A 20,186-nucleotide genomic window follows, 5' to 3' on the forward strand; every position below is an offset into this window, starting at 1 on the left:
AAAGGATTACACAGTAGCCTGTTTAGTGTTATTGTCCTGTTGGTCACCTTACCTGTTATGTTCAGTCAAGTTTGGTTGTCCCCGAGGTGATTCAGGTATGACATCGTCTATCCCTAGACCCTTGATCCAATTATGGAAAAACTTCACAAATAAAACTTTCTGAGTAAAGTAAATGTCTTCTATGATCTCAAAAGTGAGAAAATAAGCTGTAAAGGTAAGTGTATGACCAAAATATGAATAGGCTGCTAATTTATGACTTGCTAGCAATTTTGGTTTGTTAGTCTGTCAGTTGGTCCACAGACTCAACTATTGGATATATTGCCATGAAATGTTGTACACACAAAATACACACAAGCTTTACTTATCTAAGTAAGACTACACGACTTACAGCAAGTTTTCCTCATGTCTGCTTTATTCAAACCACAAAAAAGAAGGGTATGGGTAGATATCTCTCAAACAATGCATGCTGGGAAGTCTTTGGAAACTTAATTTGATGAGTTCAGTTAACTCTCAGCAGTTTGGTCCTTTAACTCACTTCAAGTCAAAAGACTTCATACACAAAGTTATTTATTTTAAGTTCAACGGTCTTGAAATTAATGACGCTTGTATATTTTGTTTTCAAGTTAATGACAAAAGATTGCTCGAGTGCACCAGCAGGTAAGAATTCACCAGAAATATCTCAACATCTATAGTGGCTGAATTGGTACCAAATTTATTTCACTCATGTTCCCAGAATGTCTGTATCACGTTTGAGTGAAATATCAACTATTGGATGGTTTGGCATGAAATATGTTGAAGCATGCCCCTCTCAAGGTAATCACTTGATAATCCCCTAAACACCTTTTGTGATGACCAAATACTTGCAAAACATCTGACAACCTGAGCTGTACTTAACATGCTAAACAGTACCATATTTTATTTTTTATTGTGACGATGTTTAATGTCATGTTCCACTATAGGGATGATTAAAAAAACGTGGCATTCAGTGAGCTACAGTCAAACTAACGTATACATTTCAAAATGTAAAAATACACATTTAGATTTCTAATTGAGACTTAGTAAAAGTCTCCAGGGATCAGCTCCTCATCACAAAAAGTTGTACATCTTCAGCAGCATACTGAGGGCTACTTATCGAACAAAACCAGACCAAATACACGGAACACCTTTTATTTTCAGGCCAGTGTGACTGAGGATCTGTTTCACAGAGCAAAGACAAACTGTAGACACTATTCATGCCTTTTACTACAAAAAGCCACAGTCCATTTAGATTCATCTTCAACACTATGCAACAACATGTAATATACATTATGTACATTTGTTCAGAGGCGGGAGGAAACGTTCCTCGCTTACACACATGTCGTACAAGTTGAGAGAGAGAGAGAGAGAGAGAGAGAGAGGAGTCATGCGAGGATGGACTTTAAATAAAGTCGAAAAATAGAATTCAAACAGTGTTGGTCACAAAATAATACTCCAGTGGCTCGATAAGCAGACGTAGACATCAGAGAAGACAAGAAGAGGTAAGTTCAAAGAGATTCTGTGACGGTATCAAAATGGCCCGACACGTCGCACTGCGACGCACACAGTGCAAAAATAACCAGATATATAATCACAGTATTCAAATGAGCTTCAGTGGTCGGTCCAGTGAGTGAACGACTATGTATGCTGGTGACAAGAATGAACACTTGAATGACACCACTTTTCTCCCTAAAATGGACAGATTTAACAAAACAAGTGGTTTTGGTAACCTTACACGTAGTGCTGTGAATATTTTCTCCAGCAGAAAAACAGGTGACCTAACCTCTGCACTCTCTTGCGGTCTCTATTTTGCATTGGTACATATAACCCAGCAGTGCCTCTTCCTACCTCTCATTTTCCAGTCTGGCCTCTCATTGCAGAGTGGAAAGAGAGTTGCTTTGTCTGTACATACTGATCTAAGGTCAGTTTTAGCATTTCCCCCCCCATGCAGAGGGAGAGCAGTGAATTGAAAATATGATTCAGGTAAGGCGATGAGGGAACATGTGCCGACATACAGTATGCTAATTGGACCGCAGATCTGTGCCTGAGGGCATGGCCTTAGACTCTCCTGAGCATAGTGGGATAAGGGGCACTGGGGTGTGGGCGTGTATGCATGAATGTGCGTGTATGGTAACGTCACAGTCAACTGTACTCCTCCATTCACTGTCCTTCCTCCTCACGTAGGAATTGGAAGACGGATGAGAAGTCCTTGTTAGCGTAGCCGCGGGCGCACATGACTCTGAAGATCTGGTGGGCGAGGGAACCCAGAGGGATGGGTGTCTTAGTGTTGGTCGCAGTGTTTTGAGCCAAACCAAGATCCTAGAAACACAGAGACAGAGAGAAAGTGAGAAAGTGAGGCAGGGTGTCAGATAGTTGGACTAACGTTGTAATCTATTTTTGTTCATCTAAAGGCTGTAAGAATGAAAGTGTTCATCCTCATTTTATCAGATTTCTCAAGTTTGGTGTGTGTGTGAGATAGAAGCACACATTGCAAGTGTATTGATAGACCAGATTCATCAAATAATACATGGATGCAAACTGACCCATAGAGAGTAGCTCTGTGATACTGATGCAGTGACGGTAAAATTAAGTGGAACAGCGCAAGTCACAGATGGGTTGTGAAGAGGAGTATCACAGACACAAAAGAACAGTAAAACATTGAGACAATGTAAATTGCAGGGTTGAGAGACAAAGAAAAGAGAGAGTAATAGTAGCAGAAAATGAAATGGCAACAACTTTGATCAATGATTAATCAGGTCTTTTATCCTGGGGAAAATAACAAATGGGATGATTTGCTTCTTTTCTCCGTTTTATTTCATTTTGGATTGTGAATCAAGTTTGGATTGTTGGAAGGACTATTTGATGTCAGCTTGGGCTGTGGGAAATGGCACGTGCATTTGTTACTATTTATAGACTAAACAGTAAGAAAAAACACCTTAACCAATTCAGCAAAAATAGCTGGTCAAGAGATTAATCCATATAAAAAGGATCATTAAAAAAAGTGACGCAAAGACATGGAGCAGGTTGTACCTTGGCCATTAGTGTGGTTCCAAAGCCGCCCTGGTAGTTGTTGGCTGAGGGGACTCCCTCCATGATGCCGGGGACTGGATTATATGTGTCGCTGGACCAGCAACGACCTGAGGACATGTTGAGGACCTTTGCCAGCAGCTTGGGGTCCAAACCCAGTCTGAGAAAAGGAGACGATCAGCATCTCCTTCTTACTCGGCAACAGGGGAATTCATGGGTAAATCATTGGCAGAAAACGGTTAAACTGAAGGATTCGATTTACTGCCACACTGACGACTCAGGATGAGGTTGTGAGAAAAGGTCGAAAACTGTCGGTAGCGTTAAAATAGGAAAGAGGAATTATGAAACGGTGAGGAAATGGGACAGACGGGATATAAGATCGCCGATTGTGGAATTCATTTTCAACACAGAGCAAAAAGGGGAACGTGGAGAAAGATGGGTGTGGGGCGGCTGGTGCTTGTAGTGACCCCAATTGAACCTTATGCTAGGCTGTGACCATTCCTCAATGTTAATGGCTGAAGGCTTTGTAATGCTGGCTAATGCAGTATTGATGTTTAAGAGCACATCTATCGCTCATCATCCCTCCTTCATGAAAAAAGAAAGTGGAGGAGGAGAAGTGGTTAAGCAGCACAGGGGAGCAATAAACCTCGCTGTCACTCGCTTTTTCTCCTGCTGCCCCATTTTTGCAACAACCCACTTTCATATGCAAGAGGACAAATCTCCAGGCCACGACAAGAAGAGGCAAAAAGGAACAGACAGGAGCAGAGAGTGAAACCATTACAGTAGAGCGGGCGCAACTACAACGTCTGTGTAGTGCAGCTTTGGTATATTAACGGTTTAAAGGCCAGTGTAAAGCGGACCACATCAAGCCCTGGCTGCCTCTCTTCACTGTTACTTACAGGCCTGTAACTCTATTCTGCTCTCAATAAGACTATTAAACCATCATAGGTCCTTAAGGCCGGCAGCCTCCCTCCCTCCCTCCCTCCCTCCACCTGGCTCTCATTCTGCCATTACTACCACAGTTTTTATTAGCTGTCTGCTAACTAATTAAGAATGTGAATTGCGTTTACGCTCTCTCCACGTCTCTCCCTCCTCCATTTTGTGTCTGCACTTTTTTTTTTTTTTAACAAATGGAAATGTGGCATAAGTGGCGCTTGTGTGCGTGCGTTTGTAAACATGTTTTAACTCGCAATTTTTTTTAATGGCAGTCTCACTCATGATGGCTTCTTTAGTTTACGTCTGAAAGCATCCCTCGCCATCCTGCTTCTCCTCTTCTCCCTCCCTCCCCCCCCCCCTTCTTCCCTGCTGACACCTCCCTGTCTGAGGACTCTGGGGGACATATGTTTGACATCGCACACAAACCCCCCATCTCTCCACAAACACACACACACAGGCAGGCAGCCCCTCCCTGCGTTCTGGGTCAGCAGCTGAAAAGGTTACTGGCTGAGCTACAATAAAGCGCGTCCGAGCGCGCAGATCGTTTGTTATAGCGACCAGAGACGCTGACGGGGAGCTGTTGTCCTCTGTTAACGATAAATCAATGAAGTTCCCCTCCTGCTCCCATCACACACACACACGCACTGCCGTGGTTATTAGCTGCCGCAGTGGTGTTGTTCCTCGCCTGCGGTAATTTGCGTGGAGAAGAGGACACGTCACGCTTTAACAAGATTGACATGGATAAAAACACAAAGATACGAACGTGTTGCTGTGCGATGCCACTGCACATTAAAGAAATGTGTGCGAGAGAGAGATGAAGAAAAGAGGGGACGGTGTTTATGTGCTGGGGAGCTCCAGCAGGCGGAGTTCAAATTTGCGATGAGCTTCTCGTCCTTGTTTGATGCCACAGGAGAGGAAGCCCAACCTGTTCCCCATTTATTATTACATTAAAGAGCTAACGAGCACACACACACACAAGCCTTTACTATCCCATTTATAGAGGCAACAAGCGCGTTTATCACCCAACTTTAATCGTCATCGGAACATATGCTCACAATTCATTTAAGGAGGAGAGATGCGTGTCTGCGTTCATGTTTGTTGTGGCAAATCTTTTTACGTCTCATAGGGTTGGGTGTTGTTTTGTCCTTCGATTTGCCTGTTCTCCTTATAAAAAGGAACAAATATGCGTGTTCCTACTCGAGACATGCATGTTTGTATGCCGGTACACAGGCGTGCAAGGTGAACTGTAAGCCGTTAAAGCCTCATATCCCTTCTTGGGCCAGTCGCCTCTCTCCTCTCATCTTCATGTGCATCATTAAAATCACTGCCGCTACTGTCTGCAGCTTCTCGTCTCCCTCTTCCACTGACTGGTCGGCTGCGTGCAGAAATTACAGCAGGCAGAGGAGAAATGAAGGGATTAAAAGAAGAGAATAAAATGAGGCGGTACAGCAAATAGGGACGGGGAAGAACACTCGAAACAGAGGACGGCAGACAGGCAGGGTGTGTGCGCGCTCATAATTGTCATGCGTGGCCATTCCTTGCAGTAAGAGAACGCCACGCTCCGTTGGAGACGGCCCGAGTTTCCATCCGAGATCAACAAATTAGCTCCACGAACAGAGTTCTCTGTGTGTGTGTATGCGTACAGGTAAGGGGAAACGCACACATACACGTATTTGAAGAAAGGGCAGCTCTAGCAGGCCCAAGTCCAGCATGACAAAATGTTATTGCCGTTTTCCTGTAAATTGGCTGCGAGTGCTCAGTCTCCTTTGTGTCGGACTGTGTCGTGTGCGTCTCTACACATACGCCTATGAGAGCACCCTGTCTGCATAAGAGGCTGGGCCGCAATGCAGCATGGGAGATTTACGGGTGTGGGCTCTCTCTAAACGATGACAGTCTTTGTCAAACCCTATAATAAAGCCCCAGAGATTGGTTAGTAAAGGGGGGGGGGCACACACACACACCATGCGTGTGGGCACACAATCAAAAGTGAAAATGGGTCAGTTTTGCATGTAAAAAAAATAATTCACATTCAAAGTGAAGGGATGCAGTAGTTATTATTCTTATCCCTTTTTTCATAGACATATGTTATAATGATGTGCACAGTGAGCAGAAGCTGTTGTAGTTTTGTAAAAAACCTGCAGTCTTCAGTGTCTGTGGATGTAAATCTGTGTGTGTGTGTGTGTGTGTGTGTGTGTGCGCGTGTAAGAGACAGTGTGGCAATGTGTAAATCTGTGTTGCTCCCTTAATGCCTCCATATTTCAGAGGCCTTGTGGGGGGATTTATGTGCGACTGCTCATGCCAATTTTCCTCCTCTGTCTCAGCACAGATAAATCAGCAGCACTAACACAGCTGCACTGTGAGAAGAGCAATTCACGCGCACACACACACACACACCAGCTGGGTGCACACACCATTTATGTTGCAAAACCCATAAAAACCCATAATAGTATCGCGATGAACAGAGGAAACAGTCTATTATTGACAGGGATATGTATAAATAAAGTAGATAATAAATTCACACTTCTAAGGTGAAACACTAATCTGATGGCTCAGGTAAATTCATCCATGTGAGGAAATAACTGATGTGTAGGCCTCGGAGATTCTGAAGGAAACCTGCACTGTAATGAGAGCCGGCTGCTAAGATGCTTGTTCTTGAATCCTTGGGTGAGCCAGATATTTCAAGTCTTATCAAAAAACTTCATATCCCACAATTCTCAGCCTTTGTGCCATGATGAACGATGGGTTTTCTAGGCAGTGTTCAGTGACAGGCTTATGACAGGATACTGGTGAGAGCTCAATCAGCAGATGTAAATCAGAGTCTGTGGCTCCACCCCCTCATCCATCTCTCTCCAGCAGAGGCGGCTCCTGACTCGGGGCTGGGCTGACCCCTTTGCACTTCCATAAACTACACACACACACACACACACACACATTTCCAAACCTGTATTGAAGTAGTAAATGACTGCCACAGTTACAGCCACATCACTGGTATAGTAACTGTTTTTACAGTGACGGCTATATCTAAGGGCTAGGTCGAAGCTAAATTCATGTGTGGCTAAAATGTAGAAGCCTCAAACGTGCCACTTGTAAGTTCATGGTGATTACAACCAAATGATCCCCATTGGATCTACAGAACAGCTGTTTTAAAAAACATAATTACACCTCGCTGGGCTGCAACTTATTGTGATTACGAGCTCATATATTTAATTTAAAGGCTAGCTTGGTATACGTTTAAGTTAGATACCGTTTCCCATGTAAATGTAGTGTTTCATCCTCGCGGTTCCCTTCAGGATAACAGGTAGGAAGCAGCTTAACGCAGCACTGGCTGACTATACCTGATGCCAAGGTTCATGGTCTCTGCCGTCCCAATCATCCCGATGGCCAGCAGCATGTTGTTGCAGATCTTCGCTGCCTAGAGAAGATTGACAGGAAAGCAGAAAAGGCACTTGTGTGTGTATACGAGGAGGTTTGCAAGAGAACCCATAATCCAGAATGTGGATACATCTAAAAAGGTACGCGAGACATAAATCCTTATGATCCAGCTTTAGAACAGACTTGTGAATGTGCCTCGACAGTGGCTCCCTGAGGAGATATTTAACTTGAACATTTTGAATGAACATTCCTGTATTAGTTAGGCAAAAATCTTTACATTGCACGATTTATTCACTTTAAAACAAGTTATAGTTTAACATTCAGGATGTTCTTTATGTTTCAGAGCCATCTGTGAAGCAAAATCTAAAGCTGAAGATCTCTGTGAGATACCATTAAAAATAGAAAATTGTGGGTTTAATGGTCTGCTTGAGGACAAAATGATTTGTTTTTATATGATCTAGGATAGATTGCAGACAAAATCAATTTCATACACATTTTAGTAGAATGGTTATAAATTGTGAGTGAGTGTTTGCGTCTTTACCTGCCCATTGCCAACCTGTCCACAGTAGACAACATTCGCTCCCATGCAAGTGAGCAGCTCCTGCGCAGCGTTGTATTCCTCCTCCACTCCACCCACCATGAAGGTCAGTCTGGCCATGCTGGCAGCCCCGACACCTAAACACAAAACACATGTTCGGACTCCGCGTTGAGGGTTAACTGAGGTGAACACACACTGTGCTTGAGTCAATAGTTCACCCACACACACTCAACAAATCCATCCCTAGTCTCTGAAATGGTCCAACCCGGCAGACACACACGTATAACACACATGTATACAAGGTTGAAGAGTGACTTAAATTTGACTCAACTAAAAAAAGTGCAGACGAATCGTATTGTAACTGAGCACAAGTAAACAGGTGGATCCAACTAAAATATATGGATTTGCCACACAAAAGAACATAATATATCAACCACTTGACTGTTTCAATGACTGTACTAACTGCGTCTAAAAGGTCAGCCGTGCACTTTACTGTGTGTGTGTGTGTGTGTGTGTGTTGGACTCATAGTGGGACAGGCGTGTTAAGTAGTGGTGCACCAGAGGGCCAGAGGTATCTTTAAAAGCCGATTGTTGCCATCATCTTCTGCACAACCCTCGTGGGAGCCCTTGCCTTTTGTCCTGTCACCCTTGCTCTTTCTGTGTCTCTCACACACACACACACACACACAGACACACACACACACACAGCCACCAACAGCTGTGCCTGAGGCCAGCCCCCCTCATGGGGGTATCGGTGACAGGCGTGAGGGGTAATTAACTTTACACTTTATCATGTTCAATTAGGCGTCCCTCCCCATGCCTGATGGCTTAAGGAGCATGCCATGTTGTGGGAGGCAACCTTGCCCCCCCTCCACTCCCTCGCCCACTCCACAGGGTCCTTAATGCAGAAGTAACCCCTTTTCAGCTCTCGGGTTGGACCCAGCCGGCCTGAGTCCTCTGCAATGTCCCTTTAATGCTCCATTGATTAGCCCAAAACGTTAACACAATGAAATCTGCTATACACATGCTGTGTACACACACAAAAAAAATAAATGTTTCTCTGTTGATCGCCGCTACTTTTTTACCGGTTCTTGAGTACGATGATCTGTTCTGTATGAATGCATCTGCATGTTGTTAGCTAGACAATGCAAATCACTGACATTTGTTACAGATTGTAAAGTCCTCACTCGTCACTGTACGCTTTACTCAAACCTTTCGTAGGCTCAATCATTGGTACTTGTTCATTCTTAAAGCCATTCTGGGTGAACTCTCATCACGATAATTTGACTTGTATCGCGCTTTTCTAGTCCTACGACCACTCAAAGCGCTTCGGACACATGTCCTTCACCCATTCACACCCGTGCAAGGTGCCATTCATACCCACACTCGTCATTGAGTGTCTTTCCCACGGACACATCAATGATGATCAGGATGACCCGCTCTACCACAGTCGCCTCACATCAAACAGCTGCACTTTTATGTCACAGAAATCCAACGGTCGTGGTAGTCTGAGAGAATTGTCTCTCAAAGCTGCTATAAGCTCAATAATAAATTCATCGGTTGGTTCTTGTTACCGTAGGTATCTTTGACACGTGAGCGTGTCAAAGATGTCTTCTTGTGGTTATTCTGGTTTAATGCTGCCGTCTCTGCCTGGTCGCCCTCGTAAAAGAGATTGTTGTTCTCAACAGCTCTTATCTGGTTAAATATGGGTTGACTAAATACAATTATATAATGCCGACCTAACAGAAAAGTAATGTAGAAGTCAAAAGGCTGCGATCGTGCATGCAAACTAACAGAAGAAAGAGAAAGGGAGAGAGAGAGTTCAAATGTCTCTTTAGGGTGTCGTCTGGCTCTAATGAAAGGCCTCTTAATAGTGAAAGCCTAATAATGTCAGTGTTAATAATTAAAAGGGAATTAGTGGGGACAAAACAGCTGAAATCACATTATCAGACTTCACTGCAGAGGAGCAGAGGAGACTTACTGTATATTTACGACCGATAAACAAAAATATACATCTCTTTTCACCCTCCCCCTTATTTAATTGGCTGTTCTTTTGTCAAGTGTATGATGGTGCCCGTACCACCACACTGTATACGTGTGTGTTGTGCGAGTGTCACTGCTGAGCTGTCAGCAGGTCATTAGGGCCACATAATGAAGCCCAAAGCCCACGCTGCGGCAGCTGCCTATGGACCACGGCAAACACACGCTCAACATACGGCCGCCACACACACCGATCACACACGCATATGGTTCAGAGAGCATGGACATGTTAGATTCAGCTCCTTTCTTGTCACTTCACATGAAACTAGTTTAGTTTCACGTAAGGACGTTTGTTATTTAGTGGCAGAAAAGCTCAGAGATTGTCTGATTGACCAAATAGCTTGATCACAATCCCGTTACCATCTGTGTAACAGACAGAAGTAGTCAGAAAGCTTTTACGTGACAAAGCCAACATCATTTTGAGGAAAACAATAGATCAACAATAACTCAATTAGAGTGTTTCTTTCCATTAGTTGTAAAAGTTTGACTCATCCTATTACTTCTGATCTCTTACAGCTCATTCACTTGTTTCCCAGCCTCAGGCTGAGCTTCTCTTTCACAGACAAACACAGAGAGAGCAGTGTGACAACTGTGCTGGCTCATTAGGGGAGATCACTGCTCGCGGACGACTAAAGAGGAGATTATTGATAACACAGTCAACGTGCTGATCAATATATCTCAGTAAGGAGAGAACGAATAAGAGGGAAGAAGAAGAGCAAGACAAAAGAGAGAGAGCAAGGACGGGGGCGAGAGAGAGATGGAGAGGAAAACGATCTCTTTCTACCTCCCAGCATTCCCCCCTCCCAACTCTCCCTCCCTCAAATTAACTAATCACCCATAATAAGCTCTTATGATCTGTAGTGGATTTCTAGAGGTAGTGACACCGGGATGATGGAAGATCCTTGTTGGTGGAAGAACAACACAACATTAGCATAACAATGCGTGTGTGTTGTGGGGGTGTCAGTGAGTCTGTTCATTGTGCATGGGCAAAAGTGCATTTGTGTTTGCGTGTGTTGTGCAGTTCATAGTGTCTATGTAGTGTGTACACTTCTAGCGTGCAAATGTGTGTGTGTGAGAGGGGACATCCCGTTCTCGGACTGGTCCTGTCAGAGACGGATTAAAGAGGAATCCTAATGAGGCTTCCTGAGCGCCGGGCCCGCCGGCTCATCCATCCCAGCGGGAGTGACAGTCCTGGATCGTTAGCGCTGCACAACTACACAACGCCCCCTAGGGGGGGGGGGGGGGGGGGGGGGGGGAGACTGTGTGTGTGTGTGTGTGTGTGAGGGGGGGGGGGGGGCACCTATGATAGAAGATACAGGGTTCAGAGATGGAGAGGAAAGAGGCGAGGGATGGAAATACTAAGCAAACTTCCATAAGGGATAAAGTTATGTATATAATGCCACAGCAAATACTACTTAATAAATATAGTATATACTTTTACCAGAGTAAAGACAGCACATACTGCCACCTCTTTCAGGGATTAAGATAAACGTGGCACTGTAATGTCTCGCAGCTAATAATTCCCTTGGGAAAGAACCACCTCTCTCCTTGGTCACTTTCTCTCATTTCGCTCCAGGGCACAAGTTTTGGGTAGTCAAGTAATGGGTGCCCACCTCCTCACCCCGAAACGCAATTATTGTCAGAGCATGCAGAAGCTGGCTGGACTATTAATGAGCCATGCTGTGGCTTGTACTGTGCAGAGTGAAAGGGTTGGGAGAATGAAAGTGGCTCCTCTCCATACAATATGTTGTATGGAGAGGCGACACAGCGTATATCTGTGTCTGTAGTTGTGTGCGCCTGTGTGGCCCGAGCAAGTTAACTTCCACTCAATTAAAGACACACAGACATCTCCTTCATCTGATCTCCTCTATTAACAAGGTTCAAGCTAAAAAGCAGGCAATCAGGCACCGTCAGGACAGATGCTCGGCAGCAGGCTTCGACGATGAACATGAGGGGGAGACTGGTTGTGTGAAGGCAAAAGGAAGATCAGAGAAACAACTTTGGTTTGGCCCGTTTGTAGTGAACACTCAATTCATTAGCACTTCTTTCATTACACACAAAAGAATCGACCAAAACAATTCATGACAGACTCATAATCTTTCAAACGTGGGCTCTTTTTTGAAGTGGTGCGTATATGTGCAAAGTAAGTATGAATGTCTGTGTATATGTGCATGCAGTATCAGTGTGTGGGTTCCTGTGTATAATAGGGACAGGTGCAGATCCCAGAGCCAATAAGACGTCAGTTGGCGCTTCTGAGGCCGTGTCTTGGAGTTACGAGCCGCATGTAAACCAGTCGGCACTTTTTATTGGTGGTGGGTTTAAATTAAACTACATTTGTGAGTATGAGGCTACGCAAACACACACACACAAAAAGGGATGTTCCCAGAGTTTGGTAATGAATGACGCATTTGTCAACGAGCCACAACCCAGCTTATTTTCTCCTAGAGAGTATACAGAAAAACACTTTGAGTAAAAACCTATTATATCATTAGAACTCTTCCAAACACCCCATTTCCGAAATGACAATGTAGCTGTTCTTACTTCATGAACAGGAGAGATTTTAGGGCTATGCCTGATTTTCTGTCACACCTTTAAGTCCAAATGGAGTTCCTACAAACAAACTCTGGCAATATACTACAAGTTTTTAAGTACATGCACAAGTTTTGGCTCGGCTGACAATCATCTGTAATTCAGACAGAAAAGAGCCTTCACACCTAACAGTCCAACAGCCTCGAGTCAATGGGAGTTGACTGCTTGCAGTGTAAGCCAATGGGGGTAGATTGTTTACAGGCCAACACCGCAGCCTCATGTGGTCCAGCATTATAATTACACCCCAGAAGCAGATCTTTTTCTCAAACAAATTAAAAACCCCAAAAAATCCCCGTAAAAAGGGTAACGGATACCGAGCGAACGCATGAAACAGAACGAGGGTGTGCGTTTACTAAATTCGCTCACACACACACAAAAAGAAATATAAAAAAAATCAGTACACTTGAAACGGTTGATCTGCCAACTTTGCTAATGCTCCTCCGTTATGTGAAAAACTGACTCTTTAAAATCGGTTTCAGTTAACGAGTGCGGAGCCATGAGAACTGATCCGGCTCACAAACACTCCATGAGAACATCGACTGGAGAAAGTTTTGGGAAAAACTTCTTCCAGAACGGAAGAAGATTTAATTCAGTTGAGAGCGTCGACATAGTTTCTTGGACATAAATGTTACAACAAGCCTTCAGGGTTTAGTTTGTAATGCCTGTCCATTGACCAGGCCAGCCCTCATCATCATCAACATCATCATCAGTAACCGCTCTATTCCGTAGGGGAGAGGCTGGTCAATGGTAGGTGACACAGGATGGAGGAAGCAGGAAAGGTCCACAATCAATCCTCTGGCCCGATGAGACTCATCTAAGAAGAGGCAAGTTAATAATGATCCCCAATTAGGCTGAGACACACACATGAACTACACGCACACACACACACTCAAACACTTGAGGTGCAGAAAGTGACCTTCATACAGACAGAATGCTAATTCAGTTTTAGGTGAGTGACATGCAGTGCGACGTTTGGGCTACATTTGACAGACTTTTTGTCAGTCTCATACGCCGGCTTACTATGTGTCTGCAGACACACAACAGATGACAGACGAGCAGAGATGTGGGAGCCAGTACCCAGCTGCTGTGGGTCTACCCCCATCTGGAGCATAGGCTAGAGTCCCCCCCCCCCTCCATCATCACCATGCCTGGTCACTCTATACCGCCCTACACCCTCCCTCCCATTCACTCTATGTCACCAGAACCCGTCAGTGAGAGGCTTGTTATGCTAATCTAGTCTTTGGACCACTGACGCTCTCCAGTACTGGTGCGCCGTCAACTTGACAGACTGCGACAGCACCACCCCCTACCCATCCAACCCGATTCCTGAACCCGGTGTCAGAGGATCGTCGCTAACCTTCACTAAACGGCCCTCGGGGCTCTTCTGCTCCTTCCTCTCCACACATACCAGCGGCAGGTTGTACGGTCACAAGTTAGACTGGTCTGTGTATTTGTTACTAAGTCCACTAGACTTGCTTTGTTTTTCTTTCATTTAAGAATGAAAGAAAATCTCAATTTACTGCTCAGTAGAGCGCCAACATAGGTAAAGGTTTGTGAAGTTGGGAATAGTGAACAAGGGGGGGGGCATTTCAGTCCTGATTTCAGAGTTGCAACAATTAGTTCTTTAAATATTTTGTTATTAATTGATAAACAACTCATTGATAATCACCTCAGACTTAAGCAATTTGTGACATTTTTTACCATTGTTAGACATTTTAATTGTCAGTAGCAGCCCCAGTAAATACTTTGAGATTTCATTTTGTGACTTATTCGGGAACAAAATAATTCCTTCGTAAAAGATTTCCTGTTTTTATTAAGTAATATTTCTTAAATAAATGTCTGTTCAGTCACTATCGCCAAATGCGGTAACACAATAGTAATTGGGCCAATGGCACACTGATAAAAGTATTGCAATATTTATATATTTGCAGTATTACCAGTGGAAGTTCTGTGGCAACATTCCAGTAAAAAGTTCCTTTTAATCCAAACACAACATTTCCTATTGCTGCAGTTTCACCTCAAAAGCATGTAACTGGTAAAAGACCAGTTGACTTTTAACATGAAGCAGTCACAGGAAATGCAATGCGTTTGTCAGCGAGTTCCACACTGATCAATATCTTTCATCATTTTGATTAATCAGAATAAAATCAGATCGCGGCTGCTCACAAAATGATGGACAGACGTTCAAGAATGAGCTTTTCAATGCGCAAATGTTGAACTATACATTTTTGGGCAACCAGTGAACTAAAAACTAATAGTGGCTTTCTGAATGCATCTCAAGTCTGAGGTCTTGTGTGCCCCGAGGGAGAAACAAGAGTCTATATCAGTCAGCAAAGAAGCGGCTTGGCAGCGTTGATTGACGAACGAACTGGTGCCAGCGTTGGTTTGAACAAGCTCCTACAGGCTGGAGGATGACGTTCAAACTCTCGGCAAATGACACACTGCAGCACTCAGGCTTCAGTTGATGTGGTACGGATATGATTAGAGCGGTGTTGAGACTTAGCCTAAAGAGGTAGTTAGCTGAGGATTATAAGACCTCGCAAACAAGTAACATCAGCCAGAGTGCCCATGGTCCCACAACAGCTCAGCTCCTTCTTGCTTTCATTTGCACCGATAGCCGACTTTCCAAGCGCTGGGAAAAAACACAATGAAAGGTTTTTAGGGCCTTTTTTTTCCCCTTCTTTTTTTTTTTAAAGCCATCGTCCGTTAGCAATGTGGCAGCCCACCATGGGCACACAGACAAACACAGGCATTCTGGGTAATTACTGCTAACGACCCTGCCGCTTGTTAGCCAGACCTCCTATTTTTGCCATCACGGTGCCAACACCCTGGGCCTGTGACATCAGAGCTCATTTTGTTGTGGGTCAACTTTGCATGCGGACGCGTTTAACGACACCAGACAGTGGTAAAAGTGTGTGTGTGTGTGCAAGCAAATGTTAGCATGCCTGAGGAACCAGTGTTTAAGCTAATATAACTGTCTATGCAGCAATGTGTTCTCAACTGTGTATGGACATGTGTGTGTGTGTGTGTGTGTGTGTGTGTGTGTGTGTGTGCTAAAGCCAAGACGCTGGTCAAATTGCAAAAACGGAAGCCAGCAAGATGCCCATGAGAAGAAAGTGAAAGGTTTTTTTGATGACTCAAAAAGAGTTATGACTCCGCTATTCAGATCCCAGGGTTGGCTGCCAAACCTCTAGTGACACACACACACACACACACACACACACACACACACACACACACACACACACACACACACACACACACACACACACACACACACACACACACACACACACACACACACACACACACACACACACACACACACACACACACACACACACACGATAGGATTCATTTTATCTCAAAAGAGAAATCTAAAATGAAAACAAATGCTGAAACCACACAAAAAGAGCAGACTCTCTCTGCAACTCTTTAAGACTGAGAGTGTATTGTTATCCTCAGTGAACAACATGCATTGATTGGACAATGCCTTCATTTAACTCTAATCATTCAAGTGTATCCACCCGATATAATGAATGATGCATACAATATACATATTTTATATTATTGTGTCTCCGGGATCTGTCTGAGACGATGCCAGCTGTTATTTTAAAACTAAAATTGAGCATTGAAGTAATTTCTATTTCCTTCATGTTGTATTGCGTTGCATTTGAGGACATACAGTATTAACAGGAGAACCATTGAGAGTACTATTGGTTGCAGAGCTGAGCTGCTGTCACCCTCCCTCTTGCGCACACACACACACACACACACACTCACAAACCTCATAAGGAGGACAATGCCCTATTTGGGGAGGGTGCCATCTCCTGGTTGGAACAGAGCATGTAACCTCATATCCCACCCAGAGATGTGGGAAGTGGAAATGGAAGGTCTCGGCCAATTCCCATGAGGTTGCCACATGCTGAAATACTCATTCACGACCTGTATGTCTCCACAGGTTTAGCAAAGTTTATCAGGGTCACACCATCTCCGAAAAAGATTTTCCATTCACAATAATATTAAACAGAACTTTCTTTGAACTAGTGAATGTTTGGTACTTTTGCTTCATAATGTATTTAAATTGATGATCAGAATTATAATAGATTCTCAAAAAAAAGGTGCTTTTCTGCTGAGAATCTTCAGCGCACTTAACTAGCTGTATGCACGTATGGATATGCCTTGCGGGTGTCTCGAGGTGACATGGGTGGGCGTGTGCATGCAGGATGTGTGAGAGAAAGAAGAGTGTCTGCAGAGCTATAGTTGCAGAGGTAGCAGGTAAATCATTGGTCATCTCAGGCTAGTAAAAGAGGCTTACTTAAGTGACAGGAGAGGAAGAACCTTCACAGAGGACAGCGCACACAAACTGTGCACCGTCTATAGTGTGTAAACAGTGTGTGTGTGTGTGTGTGTGTGTGTTAAGGGAGAGTAACGGGTTTAACGCTCTGATCTCGGGGACTGCTGTCGGTCTGTTCTGCAGACGCCAGCTGGTAAACATGTACGTGTGGGCCAAGTCTGTGTTTGTCTGGGCTAGGGCTGCAGCGTGTGTTGTGCATGAATCAAATTCGTGCAACAAAAAGCAAATAATCAGAGGTAGTAGTCACATGTGCAGGAGTGGCAGGATGTAGCTGCATACCTGAACGACAGAATAGTGTGTGTGTGTGCGCGTGAGAAAGAGAGATGGACAGCTTTACTGCGATGAGTCTCCTTCATGTCTTATCTCCCTCTTTTCCTCTCCTGCACTCCATGTGAGGGCAGATTCTCTCCTCTTTATGACTCTTTATCTGACATGAAAGGCACTAACATGGGATACCCGCCATTACGGCTCCATCAACATGAAAAGCTCTGACACGGGATTCTCTGCCGCGGCTCAGCCCATTAAGGACGACTGGTGATCCTGTGCTGTGTCAAGGAGCCGTCACGAGCCGACAGCACCAACATAATGAGGACTTAAAACCTTAACCTCGCCTTTAAGAACCCCGGTCAAAAGCAGCAATAAAACCTCAAGAGGGCACCTACGGGCTGGCCCGCTCAGCAATTACAACCCATGTCCTAGCACTAACCCATAGGTTCATAGTTTAGATATACAAAAGAGTGTAAGATCGTTCAAAAGTGAGGCTGAGGGGTCAGAGACCGAGCACAGTCATTCACAAATGAACAAACGAGCAGTCGGAGTCTACTTTTGATACCGTCACCTGCTCCTACTCCCTTTTATAATGCCTGACCGTTGGTAATGCTCTTAAAGAGAGAAATAAAGCCTGCGAACCCTTCAGACATCAAATTACAAAGGTCAAGCGACACTGAAAAACACAAAATCAAATATACCGAGATGGACTTTGATGACAGCAACTCAAAAAGGTGCACGTTACCTCCTGACACCGGCGCGTCCATGAACACTGCACCCATCTTCTCTGCAGCCACTGCCATCTCCCTTGAGACGGCAGGGTCGATGGTGGAGGAGTCAATCAACAGGGTTCCCTTCTTCACCTTCCTGAAGAGGGCAAGACAAGAAGCATTAACACTTCATGTAAGGTGCATAAAATAATAAAATTGTTCGTTAAACACGTTGCAATGGTGCCGTTCCTTTCCTAATAGTTTTTACAGAGGTAGGTCCGGGGTGCAGGAATGTCACAAATGGAGCCTGCGGCGGTAAAGTTGACTTACTTGAGGATGCCGTTCGGGCCCGTGTAGACTTCAATGACGTTGGGACTGGAGGGTAGCATTGTGAGGATGCGGTCTGCCTTCTCTGCCACCTCTGCGGGAGAGTCTACGACCTGAATATTGCACAATATCATCCCATCAACGACACAATAAAGCGTCTTCATGAACAAATGGCATGTATTATAGCTCTTCTTTATGACAACATGTCAGCTCAGAGGCACATTTCTATTTAGTCGCTCTTCTAAAGAAACTGCCCTGAGTTTTAATGAATGGGTGGAAAACGCCTGTGTGTAATCTTGGCCGACTTGGCCCGTTTAATGCCAAATTTGACATGTTATATATTATTTGCAATCCAATTAAATGTTCAAACATCCATATGAGATAGAATACTGACTGAGTGTTACCTGGGCACCGAGGTCCTGCAGCTCCTTGCAGGACTCAGGGAAGACATCAGTGGCGATAACAGGATAACCGTTCATTAGCAGGTTTTTGGCCATGGGGCTGCCCATGTTTCCCAGACCAACAAACCCCACTGGTGTCTTTGAGGCCATTGATCGCGTTGACACTGAGGGACAAGACAACAAAGACGCCTTCAGAGGTGTGAGGAGACTTGTTGTTCAGAGCCTATTTTCCCTCATCCGAGTTTAAGAGAGGAACCATGTCACGCTTACATGCAACACGTCCATCGAATACTTGTGTTTTTAACAAGTTGAAACATAAGACTTTAATTTTTAGACATTTTTCGATGGCATTCATCATGTTCACGCTGGTCATTTATCTGAAGTTAGGAGCGTTTGCTGAATCTGACGTGGAAAACTCGTACGAGCCCACGGAACGGAAAGTAAAGATAAGAATACGAGAATGTTCTTGCATGAGGTCCATTGTTCCCACACTTAAGGCTGATTATACATTTCAGTTGTCTGTTAAAGCTTAAAATGCTTATTCAGTCCGTAGCATCTTAGGAACATTCACATTAATATCCGCTGTTGCAGATTTACAAAACATAGCTGCTGTATGAGGGGCAGGGAGGTGTGGACAGAGTGTAGAATGTTACAATCCAAGACTAGTTCATGTGTGTGATGAACTAATTGTTGCATTGACAATAACAACACCTGAAGTACACCAACATATTCAGAGCTCAGTGCAGATCTTACTACCTAACGTTATCTCAGGACATCACTGTTATTTAACATTAGCTTGTTACTGGCTATTGCTTCACGTTTCATCATGCTCATTAAGCACATTGTCCACCGCACGAGTGAACACCACGCACCAGGTGGTCCACACAGGGGACATTGTGTCTCCACTGTTTCACTTCACTAGCAGCAAGTACCCATACTTTCTTCAGATTGCTAACAAGCTAATAGCTAACAGGCTGGAGCAGAGACTGTTCCGCTTTCCGTTTCCTCACAACACACGGGGGGGGGGGGGGACAACAGCACAAGAAAACGGACAACATAGACATGTATACGTTACCGAAAGCAAACTCCACATGCTTATTCCACCGTAACAATACATTTCGCGACCCTCTAAACAACGCAGCCATGCTTCTTTCCCCTTGACCTCGGCGTACAGTGACAGCTGTCAAGCCAGCAAAGCACGACTGAAATGGTATGATTGACTGTGGTTTTAGCCAATCGCAGCTCTCGGTGAGTTTCCGCAGCCAATGGGAACGAGGCAAAGGGCGGGACATCCTGTGGTTTTTAGCTAATGCCCTTTAGCCGTATCTGTGTGTGCAGTGTCCACTCTAAATTAACAAAAACGTAAAAACCTATACATTTCACAACAATTCAACTACCTGTGCATTATATGTATTTTGTTTTGCAACAAATTGTGTCATTATATAGTCGGCACACACTAGTACATAGACTGCAGAGGATCTCCACATTAATTATGTGATGTTGTTGTAAGTCAGAAGGGATGCAAAGCAAGGGAATATGATTGCTCAACTGTTTTAAGTAAGTTCCGTAATCATCCGAGTTCTCTGCAGTCGTCTCTCCTCCTTTCG

At 44.3% G+C, this 20,186-nt stretch overlaps 1 protein-coding gene across 2 annotated transcripts; it reads right to left on the minus strand.

Moving 5' to 3' along the window:
- Window positions 1-1,151: 1,151 nt before the first annotated feature.
- On the minus strand, window positions 1,152-19,740 carry hibadha (3-hydroxyisobutyrate dehydrogenase a). Of its 2 annotated transcripts, XM_079288670.1 has the most exons (8): window positions 19,655-19,740; window positions 18,583-18,743; window positions 18,182-18,291; window positions 17,887-18,008; window positions 7,892-8,025; window positions 7,314-7,390; window positions 3,046-3,202; window positions 2,044-2,334 (listed from the first exon to the last, which is right to left on the minus strand). In XM_079288670.1, exons 1-8 carry the CDS (start codon window positions 19,722-19,724, stop codon window positions 2,176-2,178), a joined length of 990 nt encoding a protein of 329 aa, XP_079144796.1. In that variant the 5' UTR covers window positions 19,725-19,740; the 3' UTR covers window positions 2,044-2,175. The 2 variants fall into 2 exon arrangements, with proteins under 2 accessions (XP_079144797.1, XP_079144796.1); XM_079288671.1 differs by lacking the exon at window positions 3,046-3,202 and having other exon boundaries at window positions 1,152-2,334.
- Between the last annotated feature and the right edge of the window lie 446 nt (window positions 19,741-20,186).

This window comes from Melanostigma gelatinosum (genome assembly GCF_949748355.1).
Source record: "Melanostigma gelatinosum genome assembly, chromosome: 17".
NCBI lineage: Eukaryota > Metazoa > Chordata > Actinopteri > Perciformes > Zoarcidae > Melanostigma > Melanostigma gelatinosum.